This window comes from Sarcophilus harrisii, chromosome X (genome assembly GCF_902635505.1).
Source record: "Sarcophilus harrisii chromosome X, mSarHar1.11, whole genome shotgun sequence".
Classification (NCBI taxonomy): Eukaryota; Metazoa; Chordata; class Mammalia; order Dasyuromorphia; family Dasyuridae; genus Sarcophilus; species Sarcophilus harrisii.
This window is the reverse complement of record NC_045432.1, coordinates 76,979,158-77,000,286: the sequence shown is the minus strand read 5'-3', so window position 1 is coordinate 77,000,286 and position 21,129 is coordinate 76,979,158. Positions and strand designations below refer to the sequence as shown.

At 50.5% G+C, this 21,129-nt stretch overlaps 1 protein-coding gene across 2 annotated transcripts in view; it reads left to right on the top strand.

Moving 5' to 3' along the window:
- Nucleotides 1-360: 360 nt before the first annotated feature.
- ALG13 (ALG13 UDP-N-acetylglucosaminyltransferase subunit) overlaps nucleotides 361-21,129 on the top strand; it is a 33,453-nt gene continuing 12,684 nt past the window's right edge. The window contains exons 1-19 of one of the 2 annotated variants that reach the window (XM_031944463.1): nucleotides 361-893; nucleotides 2,558-2,641; nucleotides 4,364-4,414; nucleotides 5,359-5,405; nucleotides 7,743-7,815; nucleotides 10,383-10,464; nucleotides 10,634-10,763; nucleotides 11,344-11,425; nucleotides 12,928-13,036; nucleotides 13,244-13,308; nucleotides 13,946-14,046; nucleotides 15,038-15,156; nucleotides 15,364-15,405; nucleotides 15,823-16,066; nucleotides 16,840-16,956; nucleotides 17,132-17,288; nucleotides 18,547-18,685; nucleotides 19,910-19,942; nucleotides 20,046-20,101. In XM_031944463.1, the coding sequence (XP_031800323.1) occupies nucleotides 753-893; nucleotides 2,558-2,641; nucleotides 4,364-4,414; nucleotides 5,359-5,405; nucleotides 7,743-7,815; nucleotides 10,383-10,464; nucleotides 10,634-10,763; nucleotides 11,344-11,425; nucleotides 12,928-13,036; nucleotides 13,244-13,308; nucleotides 13,946-14,046; nucleotides 15,038-15,156; nucleotides 15,364-15,405; nucleotides 15,823-16,066; nucleotides 16,840-16,956; nucleotides 17,132-17,288; nucleotides 18,547-18,685; nucleotides 19,910-19,942; nucleotides 20,046-20,101 (1,872 nt within the window). In that variant the 5' untranslated portion in view covers nucleotides 361-752. The remainder of the gene's footprint in view (nucleotides 894-2,557; nucleotides 2,642-4,363; nucleotides 4,415-5,358; nucleotides 5,406-7,742; nucleotides 7,816-10,382; nucleotides 10,465-10,633; nucleotides 10,764-11,343; nucleotides 11,426-12,927; nucleotides 13,037-13,243; nucleotides 13,309-13,945; nucleotides 14,047-15,037; nucleotides 15,157-15,363; nucleotides 15,406-15,822; nucleotides 16,067-16,839; nucleotides 16,957-17,131; nucleotides 17,289-18,546; nucleotides 18,686-19,909; nucleotides 19,943-20,045; nucleotides 20,102-21,129) is intronic. The other variant, XM_031944462.1, reaches the window with a different exon arrangement.

Genomic DNA, 21,129 nt, shown 5'->3' with positions numbered 1-21,129 from the left:
AGTAGTAGTCCATGAGCTAATTACATCAATAAGGTGTCCCCAGCTCTCTTGGCTCGGGCTTGCTCAAGGTGCTTGGAGTTTTCCTCTACCCATCAGAGCCCAGACTCCCTAAGCGAAGTCAGCTGCTTTGGGAGGGAGCTGGCTGGGAGATCACAGTTCCCACTGGAGGGCTGGGACCAGTGCGTGGAGAATGGTGGGGAGGGACGAGGAATGGACCGGACGGGTGACGGTGGGAGAAATGGTTTGAGTGAGTGATGGGGGGGGGAGGGGAAGCCGCCCGTACTCCCGTTCTCGGGGGCTGAGGTCAGAGCGGGCTCTCGCCGGCACGTGTATTTTCCCAGCTGCCCCGATAGAGTGGGCACACGTGATCCTCGGGGGCAGCCCCGGCGGTGGGGAATCCAGGCAAAGCTGGCCGGTAACTGGGGGTAGCACAGGGGCTCCCCAATCCTCCCGGGGTCGAGGGGGGTTTCTTAGCGCCCCGTGACCATTTGGAGGGGAGCGGGGGGGGGTCGAAAGCCGTCCCCTCCCAACTTTTCCGGAGTCCCTCGGAGCCGGAACGGCCCCTCGCGTTTTCCCCCGCCTCGTCAGCGCCCCCTGGCGTAGCCGCGGCTCGTGCACCGCCCCCGGCCCGCCCCCGCCCGCCGCGGCTCCTCCCTTCCCCGCAGTTCTAGAGTGCCCCATTCCGGTGGGGTCCCTGCTCGAGGTGAGGGCTCCGCAGCTGCTCCTCGGCCCCGGCCGCACCCGCGCCCGCGATGCAGAAGAGCTGGAAAAAGCTCCCGTCTTCCCAGACGGCGGTCGAGGGGACCATGGACGAGTACCTGAGTAGCCTGGGGCTGTACCGTAAGCTCACGCCCAAGGATGCCTCCTGCCTTTTTCGAGCCATCTCGGAGCAGGTACGCGGTGCCCCGCCCCCTCCCCTCGAACCTTCTCGGATCCCCCCCAAATCCTCTCCTCCCAAACCCTCGGCCGAGTCCTCGGCCAACTCCTTCCTTCCCCCGGGTGAAGGGAGAGCGGTCGGGATTTCGGAGGGAAAAGCCGCCGTCGGGAAAAGTAGCCGGGGTAGTCCCGGCCCCACCCCGGCCCCACCCCGGCCCCGTTTCCCCCTTCCCTCCATTATTGGGGGGCAGCGGCCCCACCCCCTCGGCAACCGCGATTGCTGAGGGCAAACCCGCCGTCGGGAAAAGAAGCGCACTCCAGGCCCTGCCCCCCCTTTCCCCTCCCCCACTAGGAAGGGAAAACGACCCCCTCAGCCACGATTGCTGAGGGAAAACCCGCCGTCGGAAAAAGGAGCGCCCCCTACCCCTTAAGGCCGCCCCTCGCCCCCAATATGAAGGGAAAGCGGCCCCCCCAACCCGTTTGCCGAGGGAAAACCTGCCTTCGGAAAAAGCGCACCCTATTGCCTAAGCCCGGCCCTCCCTATGAAGGGAAAATGTCCCTCCGCCCCCACTATTCAGGGAAAATGTTCCCCGCCCCGATCGCTGAGGGAAAGCGTTTCTGCCCCCCCACCCCCCCGGACTGCTGAGGGAAAGCGGCCCCCTCCCCCGACTGCTAAGGGAAAACGTTTCTCGGCCCCCACTGCTGAGGAAAACGTTTCTCAGCCCCCCACTGCTGAGGAAAACGTTTCTCAGCCCCCACTGCTGAGGAAAACGTTTCTCGCCCCCCACTGCTGAGGAAAGCGTTTCTCGCCCCCCACTGCTGAGGAAAGCGTTTCTCAGCCCCCACTGCTGAGGAAAACGTTTCTCGGCCCCCACTGCTGAGGAAGCGTTTCTCGGCCCCCCACTGCTGAGGGAAAGCGTTTCTCGGCTCCCCCTCACTGCTGAGGAAAACGTTTCTCGGCCCCCCCCCCCACTGCTGAGGGAAAACGTTTCTCGGCCCCCCCCCCCACTGCTGAGGGAAAGCGTTTCTCGGCCCCCCCCACTGCTGAGGGAAAGCGTTTCTCGGCCCCCCCCACTGCTGAGGAAGCGTTTCTCAGCCCCCTCACTGCTGAGGAAAGCGTTTCTCGGCCCCCCTCACTGCTGAGGAAGCGTTTCTCGGCCCCCTTTCCCCACCCCGACTGGTGAGGGAAAGCGTTTCTCGGCCCCCCTTTCCCCGCCCCGACTGGTGAGGGAAAGCGTTTCTCGGCCCCCCCTTCCTCCGCCCCGACTGATGAGGGAAAGCGTTTCTCGGCTCCCCCCTCCCCCGCCCCGAGTGCTGAGGGAAAGCGGCCCGCCCCCCGCCCCGAGTGCTGAGGCACGGCGCGCGTTCGGGCCTTGGAGTCGCGCTCGCGCCGCTGGTGCTTCCCCGCCCTTCCCTTTTCAGGCCTCGACGTCTCGGCCTGTTCACCCCTGAGCGGGGTTACAGGGCGCTTTGCCCTAGGCCCCAGCCGAGCCCCTGCTCCTTCGCTCGGCCTTCCTGGCTCTCCCGAGGGTCGGCCGTGGTGCTGGTGGTGGGAGGGTTAGGGTGGCCCGGCCCCTTCCCGGGGGGTGCCTGCAGGGCGAGCCTCGAGCCTGCTCCCGGCCCCTCCCCCGGCGCGTGCGGACTCGGGAAGCCCGTGGTGCAATCGCTCTGTCTCCTCCAGCTTTTCTCCAGCCAGATTCACCATTTGGAGATCAGGAAGGCGTGCGTCGCCTTCATGAGAGAGAACCAGCGCACTTTTGAATCTGTAAGTGACCCAGGTATGGGGGGGTGGGGGTGGGGGGGCCAGAGGCCCACCACTGCTTCTCCCAGGCAGGCGGCTCCTCTACATGGCTGGGCTTCCAGGACTTGGGAATCTTCCGCCTGTTATCCCAGTGGCTTCCATCCCTAGCCTCGAGAGCTGCTTGTTCTGGCCTTGTGGGGGTTTAAAAATCATCGGAAATAAAACCGTGCTAGGAACACGGACCTGTGTCTCCCCCTCCCCCCCCAAGAAAAAATTAGGAAGCCTAGTGGAAAGTGACTGCCTTGCTAGCCTGGGTTGGCCACGCCGTGGCGCCCCTGGAGAAAAACCGCGCCGAAAGGGAGCAGTGGGGAAGCACCTTGCTAGCTAGCCAGTTGTGACCCAGTTTTCATAACTTCTAAGAACATCTGTATGGAGATAGGCCAATGTTTTACTTGTAAGGAAACACAATTAGTTCTGAACATCTGGCCCTGTAAATAATAAACTGTGGTAGCTGGCCCCGTTCCCCCAGTATGTTGATTATAGAAGAAAAACCATACCCCTCTTGAGCACCCTTCTCATCTGTGTCTTGATCACTTATTTGATGGTTGTGGTGTTTCCTGGGTGAGAAGGCTTGGACGTTGTCCCGCCACGTGTGTTTTATATTTCTGTTGATTCTGGACATTAGCAGAAGGCTTTCCCAAATGGTTCTGGTAGTTTTTGTTGGCTGTTAAATTCTGGGCACATTCAGAAGTTCTGTCTTGCCTCCTTTGGGCCTGAATAAAAAGCGAAGCACATAGTCCTCTGTGTGGGGGATAAAGTAGAAGAGCACATATTTTACAATGGTCTTAAACCCAAGTTGATGAAAAAAAGAAATAAGGGACCATATCTTAGCCCAAGCCCTTGACTTTTAACAGCGCAACTGGCAAAAACTTCCGAGAGACCACAAGCAAAGAGCTCCTGCTTGTGTTGGGCTACGACAAGTCAGTGTGGGCAGGCCGGCTCATTCAAACGAGTTAGGCAGTCTGATTTTTTAAAGCAGAGCCGGTCCCATCACCACACCTAAACCAAGCAATATTGTGGAAGTTAACAAAAAACGAGCCGGTGGCATAAATAGTTTTAAAACACCTGATGGCAGAGCAACTTACCTGCTGGAGACATACCCAGGCTCTGCAGCTTGTTAGCTGTGTGACCTTGGGTAACTCACCTGTAAAACAAGAGGAGGCCTTCCCAAACCTAGTCCTGTGGCACAAGTCAGACAGACTTAATGGTTTCCTCTCCCTGTGTTCTTTGATTTTGCTGGAAACTTCAAGACCTTAAAGTTGTCCACCTAACCTCATCAATGAGGGCAAGCTTCCCAGGCCCACTCATCAGATCTGGTTTCCTGCTTACGTGGTGGTTGCCCGATTTGTGTCACTTCTCTTATTTGAAAAGTTGTCATTTCGGAGACTACCAGTAAAAAAAAAAAGGCAGCTCTCCGAAGAAATATTGAAGCATCTCCAAACTTCAATCTTAAGCTTCTTAGGAGCTGCTGCTACCCCCCCCCCATTCCCTTTAACTTATTCTAAGTACTACTTGAGCTGACAAGTGTAATCACCTCTTATTAACTGTAAAACCGTGGGGCTGAGCAAAGTGAATTTGGTCTAGGAGTTTAAATGCAGACCAACATTAACTCTTGCTTAGGATTGGCATAGTGTAGTGTCCATAATGTCATGTAGCTGGTTGAAACTATTTGTTTTATTTTCAAAGTACGTGGAAGGCTCTTTTGAAAAATACCTGGAACGGTTGGGAGATCCAAAGGTAAGCAGGTTTTCTTTTCTTTTTTCCTTTTTTTTTTTTTTTTAAACTAACTTTGCTATTCATGAGGCCTTGGAAGGTTTGGAGACTGGGACAGGCAGGGTTTGGGAGAAGAGCTGGAGCCAGCCAGCATTCCAACTCTGTCCCTTTAAAGAAATACGGAGAGGCTCTTAAAAAAAAACAAACAGCTGTTGGAATCAAATGTATTTCTTGGAAAAATTTTAAGAAGTTGACAGCTGACCTAATTCAATTGTCCTGTTTTGAGAATTTATTAATATTAAAGTCACTAAATCCCTTAGTGTTTGGTATTCCGGATAGATTTTTTTTTAAAAAAATCTTTTTTGGATTGTACACTTTTAACCCATATCCAATTGATTGCTGTCTTGAGGAAGGGGAAGGAGGGAGGGAGAAAACAGTGGGAATCAAAATTGTATAAAATGAATTTTAAAATTTTAAAAAATTGAATTTTCATGAGAATTTTTAACATTTTTATTCAAACTTATTTTGAATATGTCCACCTTGACTTGATAATTGAAAATAAGATTTCAAAGAGGTCTTTGGGCCCTTTGTCATTATAATTTCTTCAGAACTACAAAATATGGTGGCCAAGGTTTATGTTGTCAGAAAGCAAGTCTCTTCTCCTTTTGGGGCCTTCCAATCTGGAAAATGGAAGGGTTGGCTTACTAGATACATGAACTCTGAGGCCTTTTCCACCTCTAAAGTCTCAGATCCTAGGACCTAACTTCAAAGCTCCGGTTCTAGCATGTTCTTCTCAGTGAGCAAAATCAAGGTGGAGGGCTGGAAGGCTTAAAATAGATACCTTTGGTGGTGGTGGTGGTGGTGGTGGGGGACACAGTTAGAAAATGTTTCTTGGAAATACTTTTAGCTCAGAAAAAAAAAAAAAAAACTTAGCCAAACAAACCGCCGTATGTCCTGTTTATCTATAGGAAAGTGCCGGCCAGCTGGAATTAAGAGCGCTTTCTCTCATTTATAAGTAAGTTTTTGCCTTTCCCCCTTCACGCTTCCTCTTAAGCCTTTTACAGTTCATGGTCACACCGGTGGGAAAGAAGGCATCCCAGTTACCTTGTCCTGGCCTTTGAAGGCATCTTATGGAGTCCCCGCTGCCATTAAGGAATAGTAGAATAGCCTTAGCTTCTCAGGTTAATCCTTCAGGACTGAAAAGTTCTCTTGGGGGGAGTGTGTCGGGTTCTAGGGCTATCTTAGTGCCTGACCCTCTAAATAGTTGGATCCCTGTGATCTTTATTTTTTTTTAACCATAGAATGGTTGGGTTAGGGTTCTTTCTGGGCTGGGGATGATAGGGGGGCGGGCGGGTGGGTGTTTTGTGTGTGTGTGTGTGTAAGCTATGTCTCTTGTTGAAGGGCAGTGTCATAATTTACCATTCTTATGCATTGGTCAAGAAGTACATAAGTACATACCTCTCGGGTCCAATTACAGCCCCCTCTATGGCCTGGTGCCCAGGCTAATGCTTTGGGCTCCTCCCTTCTTCCCCCCCAAGCTCCTGGCACCGACTGGGAGGGGGAGTGAGATCCCAGCTCTGCTGCCTCACTAATATAAACCAGCACATTTGGGAAGCCCTCACTGGGAACCTTGCACCGGGCTAGTCCTCTGCCTTCAAGGACCTTGCCCATCTTGTTTGAGGGGGAGGGGGAGAGAGAGACAACCATCCTTCTTAACTGGGTGAAGGTGGGTAAGTCATTCTGCCTCTGTGGGCCTCAATTTCTTTATTAAATGGGGAGGAGGTCTGGAGAATACCTGTTGTCTTAGAGCTCTTAATCTTGTGATAAATGTCATCTGCCATATTTAAAAGAAAACTTTGTTCTCTGAGAGCCCCTAAGATTCCTGGGTAGAGCACTTCTCCCCTCTCAGTTCCCCTTAGCATACTTGAGTCTGGAGGGGTTTTTTTTTTCTGTTTTTTTAAAATAATGACTGCTTTTTCCTTTGGAGGTGATCCTTGATAGGCTTGATGTTAATTTTAGCCAGACTGTAACTGTATGAAAGTGTGTTGGGCCAGAGGTAGTTGGTCACACTGTGTGACTGGCTCGAGTCCCTACACCTGCCATAGGGCACCATGGCTGGCATTCTTGAGATGAAAGCCTGCCTAGCTCACAGAAATGAACCCGACCCCTTCTCTCTCTCCCTTCTCCCCCCAAAATTTTGACCTTGGGGAATTGAGATGACTTTCACAAATGTCCCAACGAGGCAAGCTTGGAGTCTCAAAAGAAGTGCTTGGTGGGTTACAGAGATCCCTGCTTTCAGAGGGGCCAAACTTGGGGCCTCTTTGATAGTTGAAGCTTTCTGAGCTCACTAGGACCCAGGGTTAGGCTTGGCAGCATATTGGCAGAGGGTTGATGGGTGGGGGAGGGTCTCCCCATTGAGAATGGGATGAGCACCTCCACAAGTCCATTATTTAAGTTTAAGCCTTGATGCTTAGGGAATGGTGCTGCCTTTAGAATCTGGACGAATCTGGGCTCTGTCATCTCCTCCCTTTTCCTTGGGGCCCTTTCCTTCCCTGGTTCTTGGTTTGCTCTTCCATAGCATAAATTGCTTGGACTAGATGACATCAAAGGTCCCTTTTCACATCTAGATCTCAAATGGCCTGGGGCCCCATTCCAAGTTTTGAGAATCTGGACGTGTCCTTTGGTCTGTGGGAGTTTCGGTAGCTTCCTCTTTAAAATAGAGGTATTGGACTAGGCGACCTTGAGCTTCCTTGGCCCCTTCTAAATCTATGAGCCCATGATTTGGCTTACTTGAGTAATTACTAATGATCTAATGGCTCAAATTGGGGCTCCGAGGTCCCTTCTGTTGACCACAGGGTCTTGAGTTGTCTGGACACTCATACCATGGAAAAGGAGCTGATTTGAAGAGAGAACTTGATGGAGCCTTTGTGTCCTCCTTCTGGTGTTAGACACAGAGAGGCATCTGATAACTGATTTGCACGTGTCTGTGCCTTCTCTCTGTTGGGTACACACGTATTCCCGAATGGTCAGATATGCTAAATTTTCTTCCCAGTTAGGATACTTCCAAGGTGCCGTGTGCCTGCAGGGGACAGTCAACTCTCAGATGGTGCCTGCATTTGGCCATTTAGCATGGCTTTGCCTAGCGCTGTCCTTGATGTGGGTTTTGCTATTTCTTGGTGGTGTCTGACTTGAGGGGGAGAGGTGTGACGGAGCAGATACATTTTCTCAAGCCGAGTTGCTGCTTTGATAGCCCAGAGACACTGGCTCGTGTGCAAGTCTTTGTGTCTGTGTAGAGCACGCCATTGGTGTTTTCCTTTTACCCCTTACTCCTTCCATTTCTCTACCCATCCAGTCGAGACTTCATTCTCTATCGGCACCCTGGGAAACCTCCAACTTTTGTCACAGATAATGGCTATGAAGACAAGGTAAAAAGTGGAAACGAGGGTGTCCGTCAGCTTGTAGGGAGAAATGGATGTGAAATGTAGGCTCCTGGGAGGTTAAGGAACACAACCTTTTTGAAAATTGGTCAAGCTGCTTTACCTACCCAAGTGATAAAGGGGGAAGGGGCGGTAGTCATGGGATATGGCTCCATTGCTATCTTTTCTTCCCATATGGAATTAAGACCAGCCAGTTTAGCAACGCTAGTTGGAACGTTCCACCGGATAAGTGTCTGAATTGAACCAGCCTCATTAGAGGAAGCTTAGACTGAGAAATGGGAAGATTAGAGATGATTGCTTTCTTCTGAGGACCCTAGACTTGTGGAGGGAATGGGAATTTTGACTGGAAATTAGGAAGGGGGCAGGTGATCTAGGGCACTGGGGGTGAGACAGATTTGGGTGGAATGGTCTGTCTGAAGATGGGGGAGGGGAACATGCCAGCGTATCAAGAGGTGAGTCTGGAGGGCACGGCCAGCATGTTGGTCGGGGTCTTCCCAGAGACCCTGTGAATGTTTTCTGATTCTATAAAAACTCTGCTTCATAAGATGGCTTCGCTTCCCAGCTGTTACCACCCTAGTCCCTTAATATAGAAGGGTGAACCAAGTCAAGCTGGTTTTGTTCCAAGTAAGCAGAGAGGAGACAGCTTGACCTTGTGAGTAGCCATTCTGAGAAAGGGGGTTGAGAGAGCTGATTTTTAAAAGTTACTTTTTAATCTTCCCCAAACCTTGTAGAGTAAAGGTTTGATAAGTAATGAAGGCATGGAATTCTTGAGGTGTCCTCCGTCCTTGAATTCTGGGGGATTAGCAGTCCAGCTGCCAGCTTGCGGTAGGCATGCAGCAGTGTTGCCCAGGGTTCCCCATACCCAGCCTGCCTTAGTTCTCCTTGGGCGTTTGAGTTATCTCTTGGCCTCCACAAAAGCCTAGTCCAACCTAGTAGGAAGTGGAGGTTTAGGGGCGTCGGCTTTGGATGAACTTTCTGGTGTAGCGCCTTCCTGTAGATAGTCCCAGACAGATGTGAATGCACGCTCAGCGTCAAGTGCTTTGAGCCCTCTCGGAGAGTGTAGGTGAACGAACGAGCATGTCGTCTTCCATTTTCCTTGATAAGTGGTCCTTCAGTGAATTTGTGGTGACGGGGAGCCTAGTGCTGCCCAAAGCAGTCCTTTCTACTTTTGTTAGCAAGCTGGTTCTCAATTCTGCCTTTTCCAGCCATTGTTCAAAGTGCTGTCCACTGGGACCAGGTTTGACTTGGCTGGCCTGCGTGACTGCTCGTGTCTCACCAACCGTAGTGGTCTTCTCTTTAGACTGAACATCCCCAGTTCCTTCAACCAGTGGAAAAGTTGCTGGATTTAGAGGCAGGAAACGTGGCTTCAGAGCTCTGGCCTTAACCATCTGGGCAGCTCTGGCTGAATCTTTTGACCTGTCTGGGGTTCTGTTCTCTTGACAAAGGCATTAGATGGGAATCTAAAAGGGGATAACTTTAAAGCGAGCTTTATCCTGGTAACCTTCTCGCCCGCCCGCCCCCCCATTTGCCTTATCACCAATAGCCTCAATTGAAAATCCTAACCTAAATGGGTTGTTGAGGATCAGAATAGGGCTAAGAATAGGTAGATGTTCCCTTCCCTAGTCTTGTATCCTGCCTTTCTTAAGTGACATAAGATCACATCAGCTTTGGGAACTGCTATTTTCATCCTTCTCTCACTGAATTTGCAGTTCACTGAAACCCTGAGATCTTTTTCAAGATAAACCGATGTCTATCCTCCCCACCTCCATTTGTGATGATTTTTTTAAACATTCCAAGTGATATTCATTGAATTTTATGTTCTTGTTAGATTTGGTCATTCTAAGCTGGTGAGCTTGCATTTAAGGTCTTCACTTGCATTTAAGATGCTAGTCTTCTTGTTCAGCTTTGTCTGACCTCTGACCTGGTTAATTGTGCCATCCCTACCTTTATCTGAATCCTTGATAGGAGTGTTAATAGCACATGGTCAGACAGATCCTGGAAAGAGTCCACTAGAGAGAGCCTTCCGAGTTGACGACGACTCTTGCATAAATGGGGCTTCTTTGGGTCTAGCCACTTGGTGGTTCTGAATCTATTTGACTCTCTTGCTCACAAGGCTAATTTTTCTTGTCTGTGAGGGTGATGGTTCTCAGATGCTCTCCTGTAGGCCAGGTATAGCTCTCTGGACTGCATTCTCCCACTCTTCTGTGGCTTGGCAGTAGGCTAGGCTCTGTTTGGGCCGATGGGGATCCCTGGGCAGCTTGAGCTCCTGGGAGGCCAGTTGGGTTTTGACTGAATCTGTATAGCTTCTGTTCTAAAGACTCGGTAGGAACCTGTCTTAAAATCCAATATTACCATTCTGCCGAAAGGTCTCTCACCGTGTGGGCTTTGGGGCCGGTTGGTGGCTGGCTGAGTGTGAAGTAGCATTAATGGAATCATGCATATATATATATTTGTGTGTGTGTGTGTGTACATATGCGAATATATGTATGTATATGTGTGTGTACATATGTGTGTATAGACACATACTCTTCCTCCCCCCCCCCAAACGCTTCTAGATCATGCTCTGCTGTTCCAGTAATGGTCATTATGATTCCGTGTACACCAAGCAATTTCAGGCTGATGCCGCCATTTGCCAGGGTATGTAAAGGTTTAGTGATCTTGGTTCCCTTTCCTTTTGTTTGCTAAGGGGGGGAGGCAAATGACAGTGCCTGGAAAATGCTGCCAGCCCCTGTGCTGCGGCGGAGCTAGCTTGCGCTGGGGGGAGGTGCGATGCTGACAAAGGGATCTGCTCCTTCTCCCCTCTCAGCTGTACTCTATGAAATTCTCTACAAGGATGTGTTTGTTGTGGATGGGGAAGAGTTGAAAACTGCCTTTGAGGTATATCGTGACAGTGCCAGGAAGAACAGAAACGACAACTCCTTGGGGAGTGATGACAGGTTGGACCCCTACAGCTCACTTTGTAGCTATCGTAGCGATTTCCATTCTTGGTCCCAAGAGGGTGAAAGGAGACTCCCCGATCTTGTTGTTGCTGGCATTTTACGCCTGAGCAGCTAGCTGCTAGCCAGTCTGTAACTTTGTGGGGAGAATGATTCACCCGCTTTTAACATCAGCAAGTCCCAAGGTGGCTCCAGGGGCTCTCAAAGCCAAAAAAAGAGAGAGAGATAGGTTAGGTCTGTTAAAATTCTGGCTCTGCCACATACTTAATGTGTGTCTTGGGGCAAGCAGAGCCTCAGATTCCTTCTCTGTTGTGATCAGATTCAGTACTTCTATGACTCGGACCCGATTCACTTTCCAGTTGTGATGTACTCTGATCCTCAGACCCCATCCTGGGTTCCCTGTGGTCCGCCACAGTCCTTGGTTGGGATGGGGAGGAAGTCGAGGGGTTGGATGGACCTGAATCTCTTTCCTGCTGGAGCACCAGCAGATGGCGCCATCCACCAGGATTTAGAGACGAGGCATGCTCTTCCTCCCTCACGTTGCCAAGCCTAACAGACTTTATCTTTGCTGATTGAGCAGGATGGACGAATGGGGCCCGAGCACCAGCAGTGGCCATGAACACCTCTCTGATAGGTATTGGCACGGACCAGAGGAAGGAAAGGTTGGTTCCCCGCTGCAAAAGGTTCCGGTCTTGGTTGGCCTCTTACCTCAGAGGTCACTTTTGGCTTGAGACTCTAACCCTTGACTTAACTTTTAGCCTCCAGACCTTAACTTTATTGATGAAATGGAACAAACTTAGGGTTGCCCTGATCCTAGAACAAGCATTTCCAAAGCTCCTTCCTAAAATCCAGTTGAAAAGACTTTATAAGCACAGCGATTCCCATGTTTCTCACCAGAACCTTGGAAGTAAAGCTTTCCTGCTTTCCTACTTTCCACAGCTCTGCTTTCTGTATCGTTGGAGAATCCCACTCTAGAACGTTCTATAATTGGCTTTTCACTTTCTGAAGCTTCATTAGCTGACAGCACCTTTCTAGAGTTTTTTCTAGCTAGGGCAGCGCAGCAAGCTGGTTTGGGGCCCAGCTCGGGACTCCGATCTCGGGGCTGTTATTGGCCATCTGGGTGACCTTGGCCAACCTTGCTTTCTCTTTCTTTCTCTCTCTCTCTCTCTCTCTCTTTTTTTCTTTTTGTAAAAGGAAGATACTGGGTTCAAATCTCTACCTGTTCTGGGAGTTGGGGTTCTTTCAGCTTTAGTGTTTTGTGACTAAATTTTCTGAGTGATCTTGGAGAAGGCACAGGCACTGGCCTTGTCTGGGCTCCCTTTCCTTCCCCTCACAAATGAATCCATTAAACTGATCTATTTGAGCCTTAATGTCCCATGCATGACAAAACTCTTTGGGTGATACTGTTAGCTCTCTTTTCTGGCCCTTGGTTTCTTCTTTTGGTTAAAAAAAAAAAAAAGAAAGAAAAAGTTAGCCCAAATGTTCTTTGAAGTCTCTTGAAGCTCAGATGTTCAGTAGCCACAAGCAGGGCATTGCCCCTGTCTGGGGCTGCCTTTTCCTTCTCTATAAAATGAGGGGCTCTGGATGACATCTTCCCAATGCCCTTCCATTCCCTATGTCTGGATAGCTTTGGACTCCACCCCCAAGGAGAAGTGACCTCAGGTGATCCTGGTGAATACCAGTATAGCAGGTCCCAGAAAAACCTTGGTGGCAGAGTGAACCAAGGTGGCGAATCAAACGCCGACTTGTCCACGGTGTGTTAATTTGGCCAAAGAAGGGAGGACTTGGCACCTATTGGTAGACAGGCCAGTGATGCAAGTGGATTTTCTGTGGGGCTCTCTAGCCATCTCTCCCAGCTGCTTTCGTGGAGTTGCCTCGGGCATTTCTTCTTTGGATGTCTGGGTGTCAATACCTAGAGAGCCCCCCCTTTTTTTTTCTTCTTTATCTCCCCTCCTCCCCGGTCTCTTCCCTCCCTCTCCCTCCTCCCCGCTCTCTTCCCCCCCATCCCGCTCTCTTCCCCCTCTCTTCTCTCTAAAAGAGGAGCAATAAGGGGAAGAGGGATCTTATGTAGACATTTGTCCCCCAAACTGGAATAAGCTGAGTATGGAAAGGGAGTCTCTAGCCCGACTTGTGCAACTATAGTTATTTTGGAATCTTGTTTCAGTTTGCAGAGAATGTGTCCAAGATGCCTTTTCCCTACAAAGTACTGAAAGCTCTGGACCCAGAGATCTACCACAATGTGGAGTTTGATATTTGGCTGGACAGCAGAAAAGGTGGGTACTCTGGGCGTCTTCCTGCCCTCGAGGCCTGTGGGCCTCATCTCGGCCTTGGGGGAGCCCTCATAAGGAGGCCGACTTCCATTTTCTCCACGGCGAGCCTGTGATGCAGGATTGCTGTTTTAGTCACCTGTGTCTTGAAGGTACTACGCCTGAGGATAGCTTCCATATGACTTTTGTTCTGTTTCCTTGTTTGCTTTGCAGAACTTCAGAAATCGGAATGCATGGTGTTTGCTGGGAGGCAGTATTTTCTGGGAGACAAGTGCCAGGTAGGATTAGTGCCATTGTCCACAGGCAACGGGCACTTGACCAGCGTCTGACTTGCCCCCTTTCCCAGGGCTGGCTGTAGGGATCGGACCCCAACCTTCCTTTGTACCAACTTGGCCGTCGGTGGGTGGTGGATAGAGAATGCGCCCGGTTCACTAGCCGTGTCTGGCCAAATAGCTCTCCGACACTTGTGACCGGACGGAGCTGGGCACCATGAAAGGAGTGGAAGCCTGGGTACTTCTGGCCTTCAGGCCAGGCTGAGGGTTTGCTGCTCACTAACTCAAAAGATCACCTAGAGTTGGCAGTATTTGCAGGGCCCTTGGCCCAGAGTTTTCTACTTTGAGATGCTTGAGCCCCATCTGATGGAAAATAATACCAGTTTCTTCTTCTTCTTCCTCTTATTGCATCTTTTTATTCTTCTCAAGTCTCAGCAGCTTAGCAAGCTGTCTATATGTGGCGAGGTCCTGAAGAATGAGGACTTAACCTTGGTCCGGCAGGATCTGCCGTCTGTTGGCTGCCCCTTCTCCTGCATGGCATCCCTGGGCACAGCTGGCACTGGGCTGGGGCCCCAGGGCCAGAGGGGACCCAAGCCCTAGCTATGCGTGCCTGTGGCTGTTCCCAACACCCTTTGCTCTTCAGGTTCGATTGGAGCCAGGAGGGAGATACTACAATGCTCACATTCAAGAAGTTGGCAGTGATAATACCTCAGTCACAGTCTTTATCGAGGAGCTTGCAGAGAAGTGAGTGGGACTCTGGTGGCAGCTACTCATTGACATTTGACCCTCACGTTTCACCAAGTACTTTATGGATCTTTCCTAATTTGAGGCTCTTAACAAACCCCGAGGGCCCAGTCAGCTGCTGGTGTTGACCGGTTTTACAGATGTCAAAGATACTTGCCCTGAGTCACAGTTGCTAAATGCCCAAGGCCTCCCCAGCTTCCAGTCCAGATAATCCCTTGAGCTTATCTCTGCAGCTTTGTCTTCCCTCTCCACCCCCAGGCTGAGAACATTACTAAAAGTGCAGTTTTTTAAAGTTGGGAATGCCCGATGAAATGCCTGGCTCCTACTTTGCAGTGTGGCAAGTACTTGATCAGTACCTAATACCTACATGCAAAGCCCCAGGTTTAGATAAACTGGGGGTGGGGTATGGGTATAGCCCCCTCCCCCAGTCTCTGCCCTGAAGGTTCTCATATTCTGCTGAGCAACAAGAGCAGAGAGCCCAGTGCAAGGCTCTGAATTCTGTACTTGGGGTCAAATGGAACTTGAGTAAACCCAGCCCCTGGTAGCCAGGCACTTAGACCCAGATTTGAATAGTGAGAGACCTGTAACCTCCAGAAGAAGCGTTTTGGCACACACCTGATGTCATGAGAGTGGGTACTGTACACGGACCGGTTGGGGGCTACGATCCCCATCTGTGGGGAGTCTTCCGAGATTTTATTAGGAGGGAATTCTGGCCATGAATTGGTTTGCGCCCCTGTGGTGACAGTCGTGCCACAGGAGCTTAACCCGTACACTGCTAGCTCTGAGGGCCATAGTCTACACGTCACACTTTTGCTCCTTTAAAAAGGACTTGGTATTACTCAGTCTTTCTTCCCTGGCAGCCAAGATGTGATGTTTGGGGTTAGTTAACAACTGTTTTTGGGAAAGAGCCTCTGGGGCAGAGTGGGAGAAGCACGTGAGTGCAACAGCAAAGGGACACCTCCTGATGGGCTGCCCTCCCTCTCTCTTTCAGGCATGTCATCCCGTTGGCTAACTTAAAACCAGTGACTCCAGTGACTCCAGTGACACCTGTTCCTGTCTGGAGTGTGCTCTCTAATCGCAGAGGAGTAGGAGGTAGTGGAGTAGGTGGTGGTAGTGGAAGTGGTGGTGGTGGTGGTGGTGGAGGAACAGCAGCAGAAACAGCAGCAGGAGGAGCAGCAGGAGGAGCAACAGGAGGAGCAGCAGGGGGAACAGCAGGAGGAGCAGCAGGGGGCGCAGCAGGGGGAGCAGCGAGAGGAGCTGCAGGGGGAGCAGCAGGAGGAACAGAAGGAGGAGGAGGAAACAACAACAACGTTGGAGGAACATACCCCAAAATTACTGGTGGCTATGCTCCAGAAGTGGGTTTGTATCTGGAAGACTTTGCTGACCCCCTCCTTCCAATTGTTTGCTTCATACGTCTTTGCCTTCCTTCCCTGATTATTTTGCAAATGATTTCTAAATTTCTGGATTGAGGACCTTTGGAATTAAAACTTGATGGTAAAAGCCCACTCCTTGACCGTGCCTGGGAAACACTTGCCATTAGGTGTCTGTTGGCTGCCAGGCACTGTGCTGTGGGGAGGGCCTGAGTGGGGGCGGCGCAGCAGGAGCAGAAGGTCCATGGGCCAAGCCGCGCCTCCTGATGATCAGCCGTGATGCCCTGAACCTAGACAGTGGCTGCTGCAATTTTGTTGGGGCCTTTTTTGCAGGGAGGGAGGGATGTTCTGTCCCAAAGCCTTCTTTTACATATATTCTTCTATACTTTTCCTCCTTCAATGGCAGACCCAGATGTGAAGGGACGGAAGAGGATGTTGAAGAAAGTTCGTGGGAAGGAGGTTTTCATGACTGTGGCTTACAGCAGAGGCGAGCCCATGCTCCCGCCCCGCTTCCAGCACAACCTCCACACTGGCCGTGCCTCTCCCATCCATTGCCCCCCACAAAACAGCGGCACCATGGTGTCTTACGATCAGTTCCGTTCCCAGCAACCACCACCTCAGAGACACGGGCGGGGCTTCAACATGAACAGGTAAGGTCTGCCGCTTGAATCCGTGGGACGGCTGAGGATCTCACGGGCTCCTTCTCGCGGTCTATCCTTTTTGTCTTTGAAACGGTTCTGAACTTGGCAAGTCAGAATTAAAATGAGTACCTGTGTAAATCGATCAGAAAGGGCAGCTTGTGGAGGGCTCTTTGTAGCTGCCTTTTCTTAAATGTACATGAAATCTGCCAAATCTCTTTGCCGGTCTATGCTTCTTTGGGCCCTTCCTTCGGTCCTGTGTATCCGCCCTCTCCCCCAAATCTCAGGGCATGGACGTGGAGGGGGTTCTCCTCATGGCGCCCATACCCTCGATGTTCAGCTCCGTCCACAACGCTGTTTAAGGAGGTGGATGCCATCCGTCCTGATAGGCCCTGTGTCCTTGCTGGGGCATCAGCCCCACTGTGCAGTTCTGTGGAGGGACTTGTCTTGTGCACTGTTCTCTGGGTTCTCCAGAGTTCCTAGGACCCTTGATATGAGCTTTCTTATTTGACTTGGAGAGATGATTTCCCTGGGGTGAGTAGGATAGAGGGCAATTTGTGTACCATGTGGGTGCCAGAGGTTTTGCCAGCAGCCCAGAAAAAGAGGGACCAGTAGAGAAGGTCCTGGGATACGCAGCAGTGTGGAGGGGGCCTAGTGACTGCATGCATCCTAGCTTTTGGTAAGGATGTTCAAAGCCTCATTTTTTTCCCCCTTACTGCTAAGACCCATCACTAGCAAAGTTGGCGGTGAGCATCAGTCAGTGATTCTCTGCCTTTTGCTCACAGGGGAGGATTGCCTCGATTTATGAACAGAAGCAACATGGTCCCTCCCGAGATTCCATTCTATCCTGGGTCGGGCAAAAGATGCTTCCCGAGCTATGACAACTTTTCATTTCGGTCCCGGTGAGTGTGAATGTCTTGGAGAGAGGAGGAAGGAAGGGAAGAGGAAATGTGGGGAGCATTGAGTTGTATTGAGGGGAAAAAACTATTGCTATGTTTTTCAAAATGGAATCGAATAAGGGAAGTAGAGTTCTGCCCGTTAGCTCTTCTCCTTCCTTCCCTCCCTTCCTTCCTAAAGTTCTTATAGCCGGAGCCGCCGGCAGATGCACTGTGTGAATAAGGAATGCCAGTTTGGCTTTCCCTCTGAACCTGGACCTTCACCTCGGGGCATGGAGGAAACAATCACCTACTATGAGATTGAAGAAGGTGATGAGACAGCTTACCCAGCTATAGCGGTGAGTGGCTGCTTTCTCGCTAACCTGACCTTTGGAGGGGTCACTGGCCAGATATGTGACGGCCTCTGGGTCCTAGGCAGAAAGACGGAAAGCAACAGCCTTGAAAGCCGTCTGGTCCAAAGAGAGACCAAAAAGGTGTATAGAAGAGAGGGAGTCAGCAGGCCTGGAACTTGAGGCCAGGTCTCTGGACCCCACTTTGGGCAGGGGGAGCTGTAGCTAGAGACTTTGACTGCAACGTGGAGCTGAAGCTTAGAAGATAATTAAATCCTCTAGGAAGTAGTGTCTGGTGCAACACTCAACTTTAAACAACCTACCTTGATGGGAGGCACATTTAGACCACTGAGCCGGGGGGGTTTTAGTGCACAGAAAGCTTGCCACTATTCAGTAGTACGATATGTTGGCTGAGGAAGTGCCATCTTGGGCTCTATTAAGAGGGGCCAAGGGTTCCAGACATTGAGAGGACATTTTCTTTGTTCCCTGGATTATAGTACCGTTCTGGGTACCACAGAACCAAGCTAGTTTGCTAAGGAGGGCAGCTAGGGTGATCAAGGGCTCCTGTTGCAGTAGGGACTCAAGGCCCTTCAAGGATCTAGGAGTACATAGCATGGAAAAGAGGAGGTTTGTAGTGGCACTTTGCAAGGAGGAGGTTGTTTTCATGTGTCGGGAAGAACTCCCAAATCATTGGAGCTGTCTCCAAGTGGAACTTCCTCTTCCTGGAGCTGTCTCCAAGTGGAACTTCCTCTTCCTGGAGCTCTTTGTGCAAAGGCTGAATGGCTACCTGTACACGGGGGACAGGCTGGATTGGGCAGCTGCCGAGGGCCCTTTCAGGACCAAGGCCCACGAGGTTGGGCATCCTGGGCTCCTCACTTTTTATAGCAGATGCTTCAGTGAGTTGCCATGACCCAAAACATCATCCTGGCCAGCCCCCCAGCTGATGAGGCAGGGAGTCCTTCTGGCCTTGGCAACATCCCATGTGCAGCTCGGTCTGTTGATCATTTCCCAGGAGCGTGCATGTTCTCTAGTAAAGGCCATCCTAGTTGCTCCCTTGTAACAGTAAGGGGAATATAGGTTGAGCTGAGTTCTTCTAAACCCAAGGCCTGAGGTGGGAATTGTGTTCATTTTCGGACCAGCCTTTTCTTTTGTGGGTCAGAGAGGCAGCTTCCTCAAGGACAGAAGATGTCATTGTAATCTTTACACCCCAGAGGAAGGTGCACGTGCTACATCTACATCTATCCTTACGTGTATTTTCTGGTTTTAGCCTCGGAATACCCCATCGCCAATGGCTCCCTCTGCCGCCACCGGATACTGGGTATCAAGACAGGGGCCCAGTGCTATGACCTCAAGCAAACCAGCTGTGACTCCATCCGAAGAAGACGTAGATGAGCCCACGGACAGTGGTGGGTGTGACAGTTGCCTTCAGCTGGTGGGAGGTCTAGAGTTCTGTTGGCTTTCTCCTGAGGGATGGATGGACAGAGAAGTCATCCACCTATTTTTTTTTTTGAGGGGGTGGAGCCAGTCATTTCATTATGACTGGCAAGCAGTCATAGCAGAAAGCAAAGGAGAGGAGCCATGGGATTAGAATGTAAGAAAAGGGATGGCAGCTGAATGAATGGCATTCAATTGGCATTTGTTAGGGATGGCAGTATGGGGCAAACACTACTTCCAGGGAGCTTCCCATCTCTCCAAGGTGGGAGCAGTGACCACCGACAGCCAGCCCGACTTTGTTGGCATTGAGTCCCAGCATGCTGGGCTCCTTTCCTTTTTGGAACAGAGTTAGTTATCCAAAAGTATGGATCTAGTAGTGGTAATCGGGGAAATACTGGAACTCATCTTGGTCGGATTAGTTTTGGGGAGAGGCAGGGTTGAGATTTGGCCTCTGAGTTGGGATGTAGGGAAGTGCTGGAGAGCAAACCTCTGCTCCAACATAGGCTACTTTGTAGCCTTAGGGGCAGGCCTGAAATAATGGGAGAGCAGGTGCCCTGAATAGCACTGACCCGTGTGCTCTTCTCCCCACCTTGTCCTCCTACTGTTTCACGTTTACCTTGATTTGAGAAATCTCTTGGACTTGGCCTATGAACAAAATGCAGAGGGATGGACCCGACAGTAGTCCAATTAAGATTTGGAACTGGTTCAGGGATCAGACCCAAGGAGTGGGTATATGTGTGCTGGGATCCAAATCTGGGTTTATGGGATCCCAATTTGGTAGCAAATGGTTAGATTTTGGATTGTGAGTATGAACCATTGGGCTGACACCCAATGACAGTAGTGGTATAATAATGGCTTTTGCAGTTACCGGAAATCAAGGTTGAGTTACAAATGTGTACCTTAAATGAAGCCAGCAAACACTTGAGAGAGAGCTTGGTCCTTTGGCTTTCCTCAATCGAAATTCTGGATCGTAGTTGGAAAGGAAACCTGGAAGTGGCTGCCATGCTGTTGGCTCTCCTGCATCCTTGGGGTTGGAGGGGTTCTCGGAGAAGTAGCACCTCAAGGAGCTGCTTTCAAAACAGCCAATTGTGGGTGGCAGGAAGTGTGATCTCTGAAATCAGATTGTCCCGATGGGACTCTGAAGTCTTCTGTTGACTGATCCTCGCTGAAGAAACTCGTTTTGTCTTTTTTTCTAGGTGAATATCATGATGACTACATTTATCCCCCAGGTCGGTTACCTTTGATCTTTTTTCTTCCTGGTTCACAAAGTGGTACGTTACATCATGGGATAGCACACTGACCGGGCGCTCTCGCTTTGCCTCTTCCTTGCAGAGCGAGACTATGAGACTCCATCTGTTTATAGCACTGCTGAATCAACTGCTAACCTGGTAAGTTAGAAGCCTTCCCACTCCTGGAGATAGGAGAGTTGGTAGGAGAGGGCAGAGCCTCTTAGGCAGGGCTGACTTGGATGAGGATTCTGCTTGCTTTGGGGTAGATTTTTTTTTCCTGTCACAGCTGGCCCTTGTGCTGGTTCCAGGTTCCCAAACTTGACAGTGTCTTGCCTTCTTGGGGGGACTTGGAGACAGAGAGAGAATTGAGCACGAATGGCAGTTGATGGTCTCCTAGGTCTAAGCCTGATATAGATCCTAAAAGGCAGAGATGACATAGGCTGTATCACATCAATAAGCTGATGAGGCCATGAGAATAAGACGCCCGATTCCATGTGAATGGGCTCTGTTGGTACCAGTTGGCATAAATGCCATACAAACACCCCAGACTATTGAATAGTGGCTGCATCTCCAAGGCGGCCTTCTGTGGTCCAGCTTCCTCTTCTCTGCAGGGGCCTCTAGTAATAAAGGTGCCATGGAGGCCAACAAGTGAGTTAAGCCTCTGCTTAGAAACATTAGAAGAGGAGCAGAGCCAAAGGCAGAGAAGGAAGCAAGATTATAAACTTGAGTTTTATTTTCAATAGCAAATGAAAAGCTGTTTGGTTGAAAAATCCAGTTCCCGATTTTATTTGTAGACTTAATATTTGAGTGTGAGAGCTGCTTTGACCCCAGAGCCATGGGCAGTTCCTGTCATGTTCTTAGATGAGAATGGGCAGAGAAGTTACTGATCTACATGAGTGGAAGGCATTTCCACCCTGGGACTTTCTGACACCTGTGAGATGACAGAGAGCCTAGACCAGGGGTCCTCAAACTTTTAAAACGGGGCTAGTTTACTGTCTCTCAGACTGTCGGAGGGCCGGACTGTAGTAAAAACAAAAACTTTGTTTTGTGGGCTTTTAAATAAAGAAACTTCCTAGCCCTGGGTGAGGGGGATAAACGTCCTTAGCTGCCGTGTCTGGCCCCCGGGCCGTAGTTTGAGGACTCCCGGCCTAGACCCAGATACGAAAGGGATTATTAGGGGACGTGCC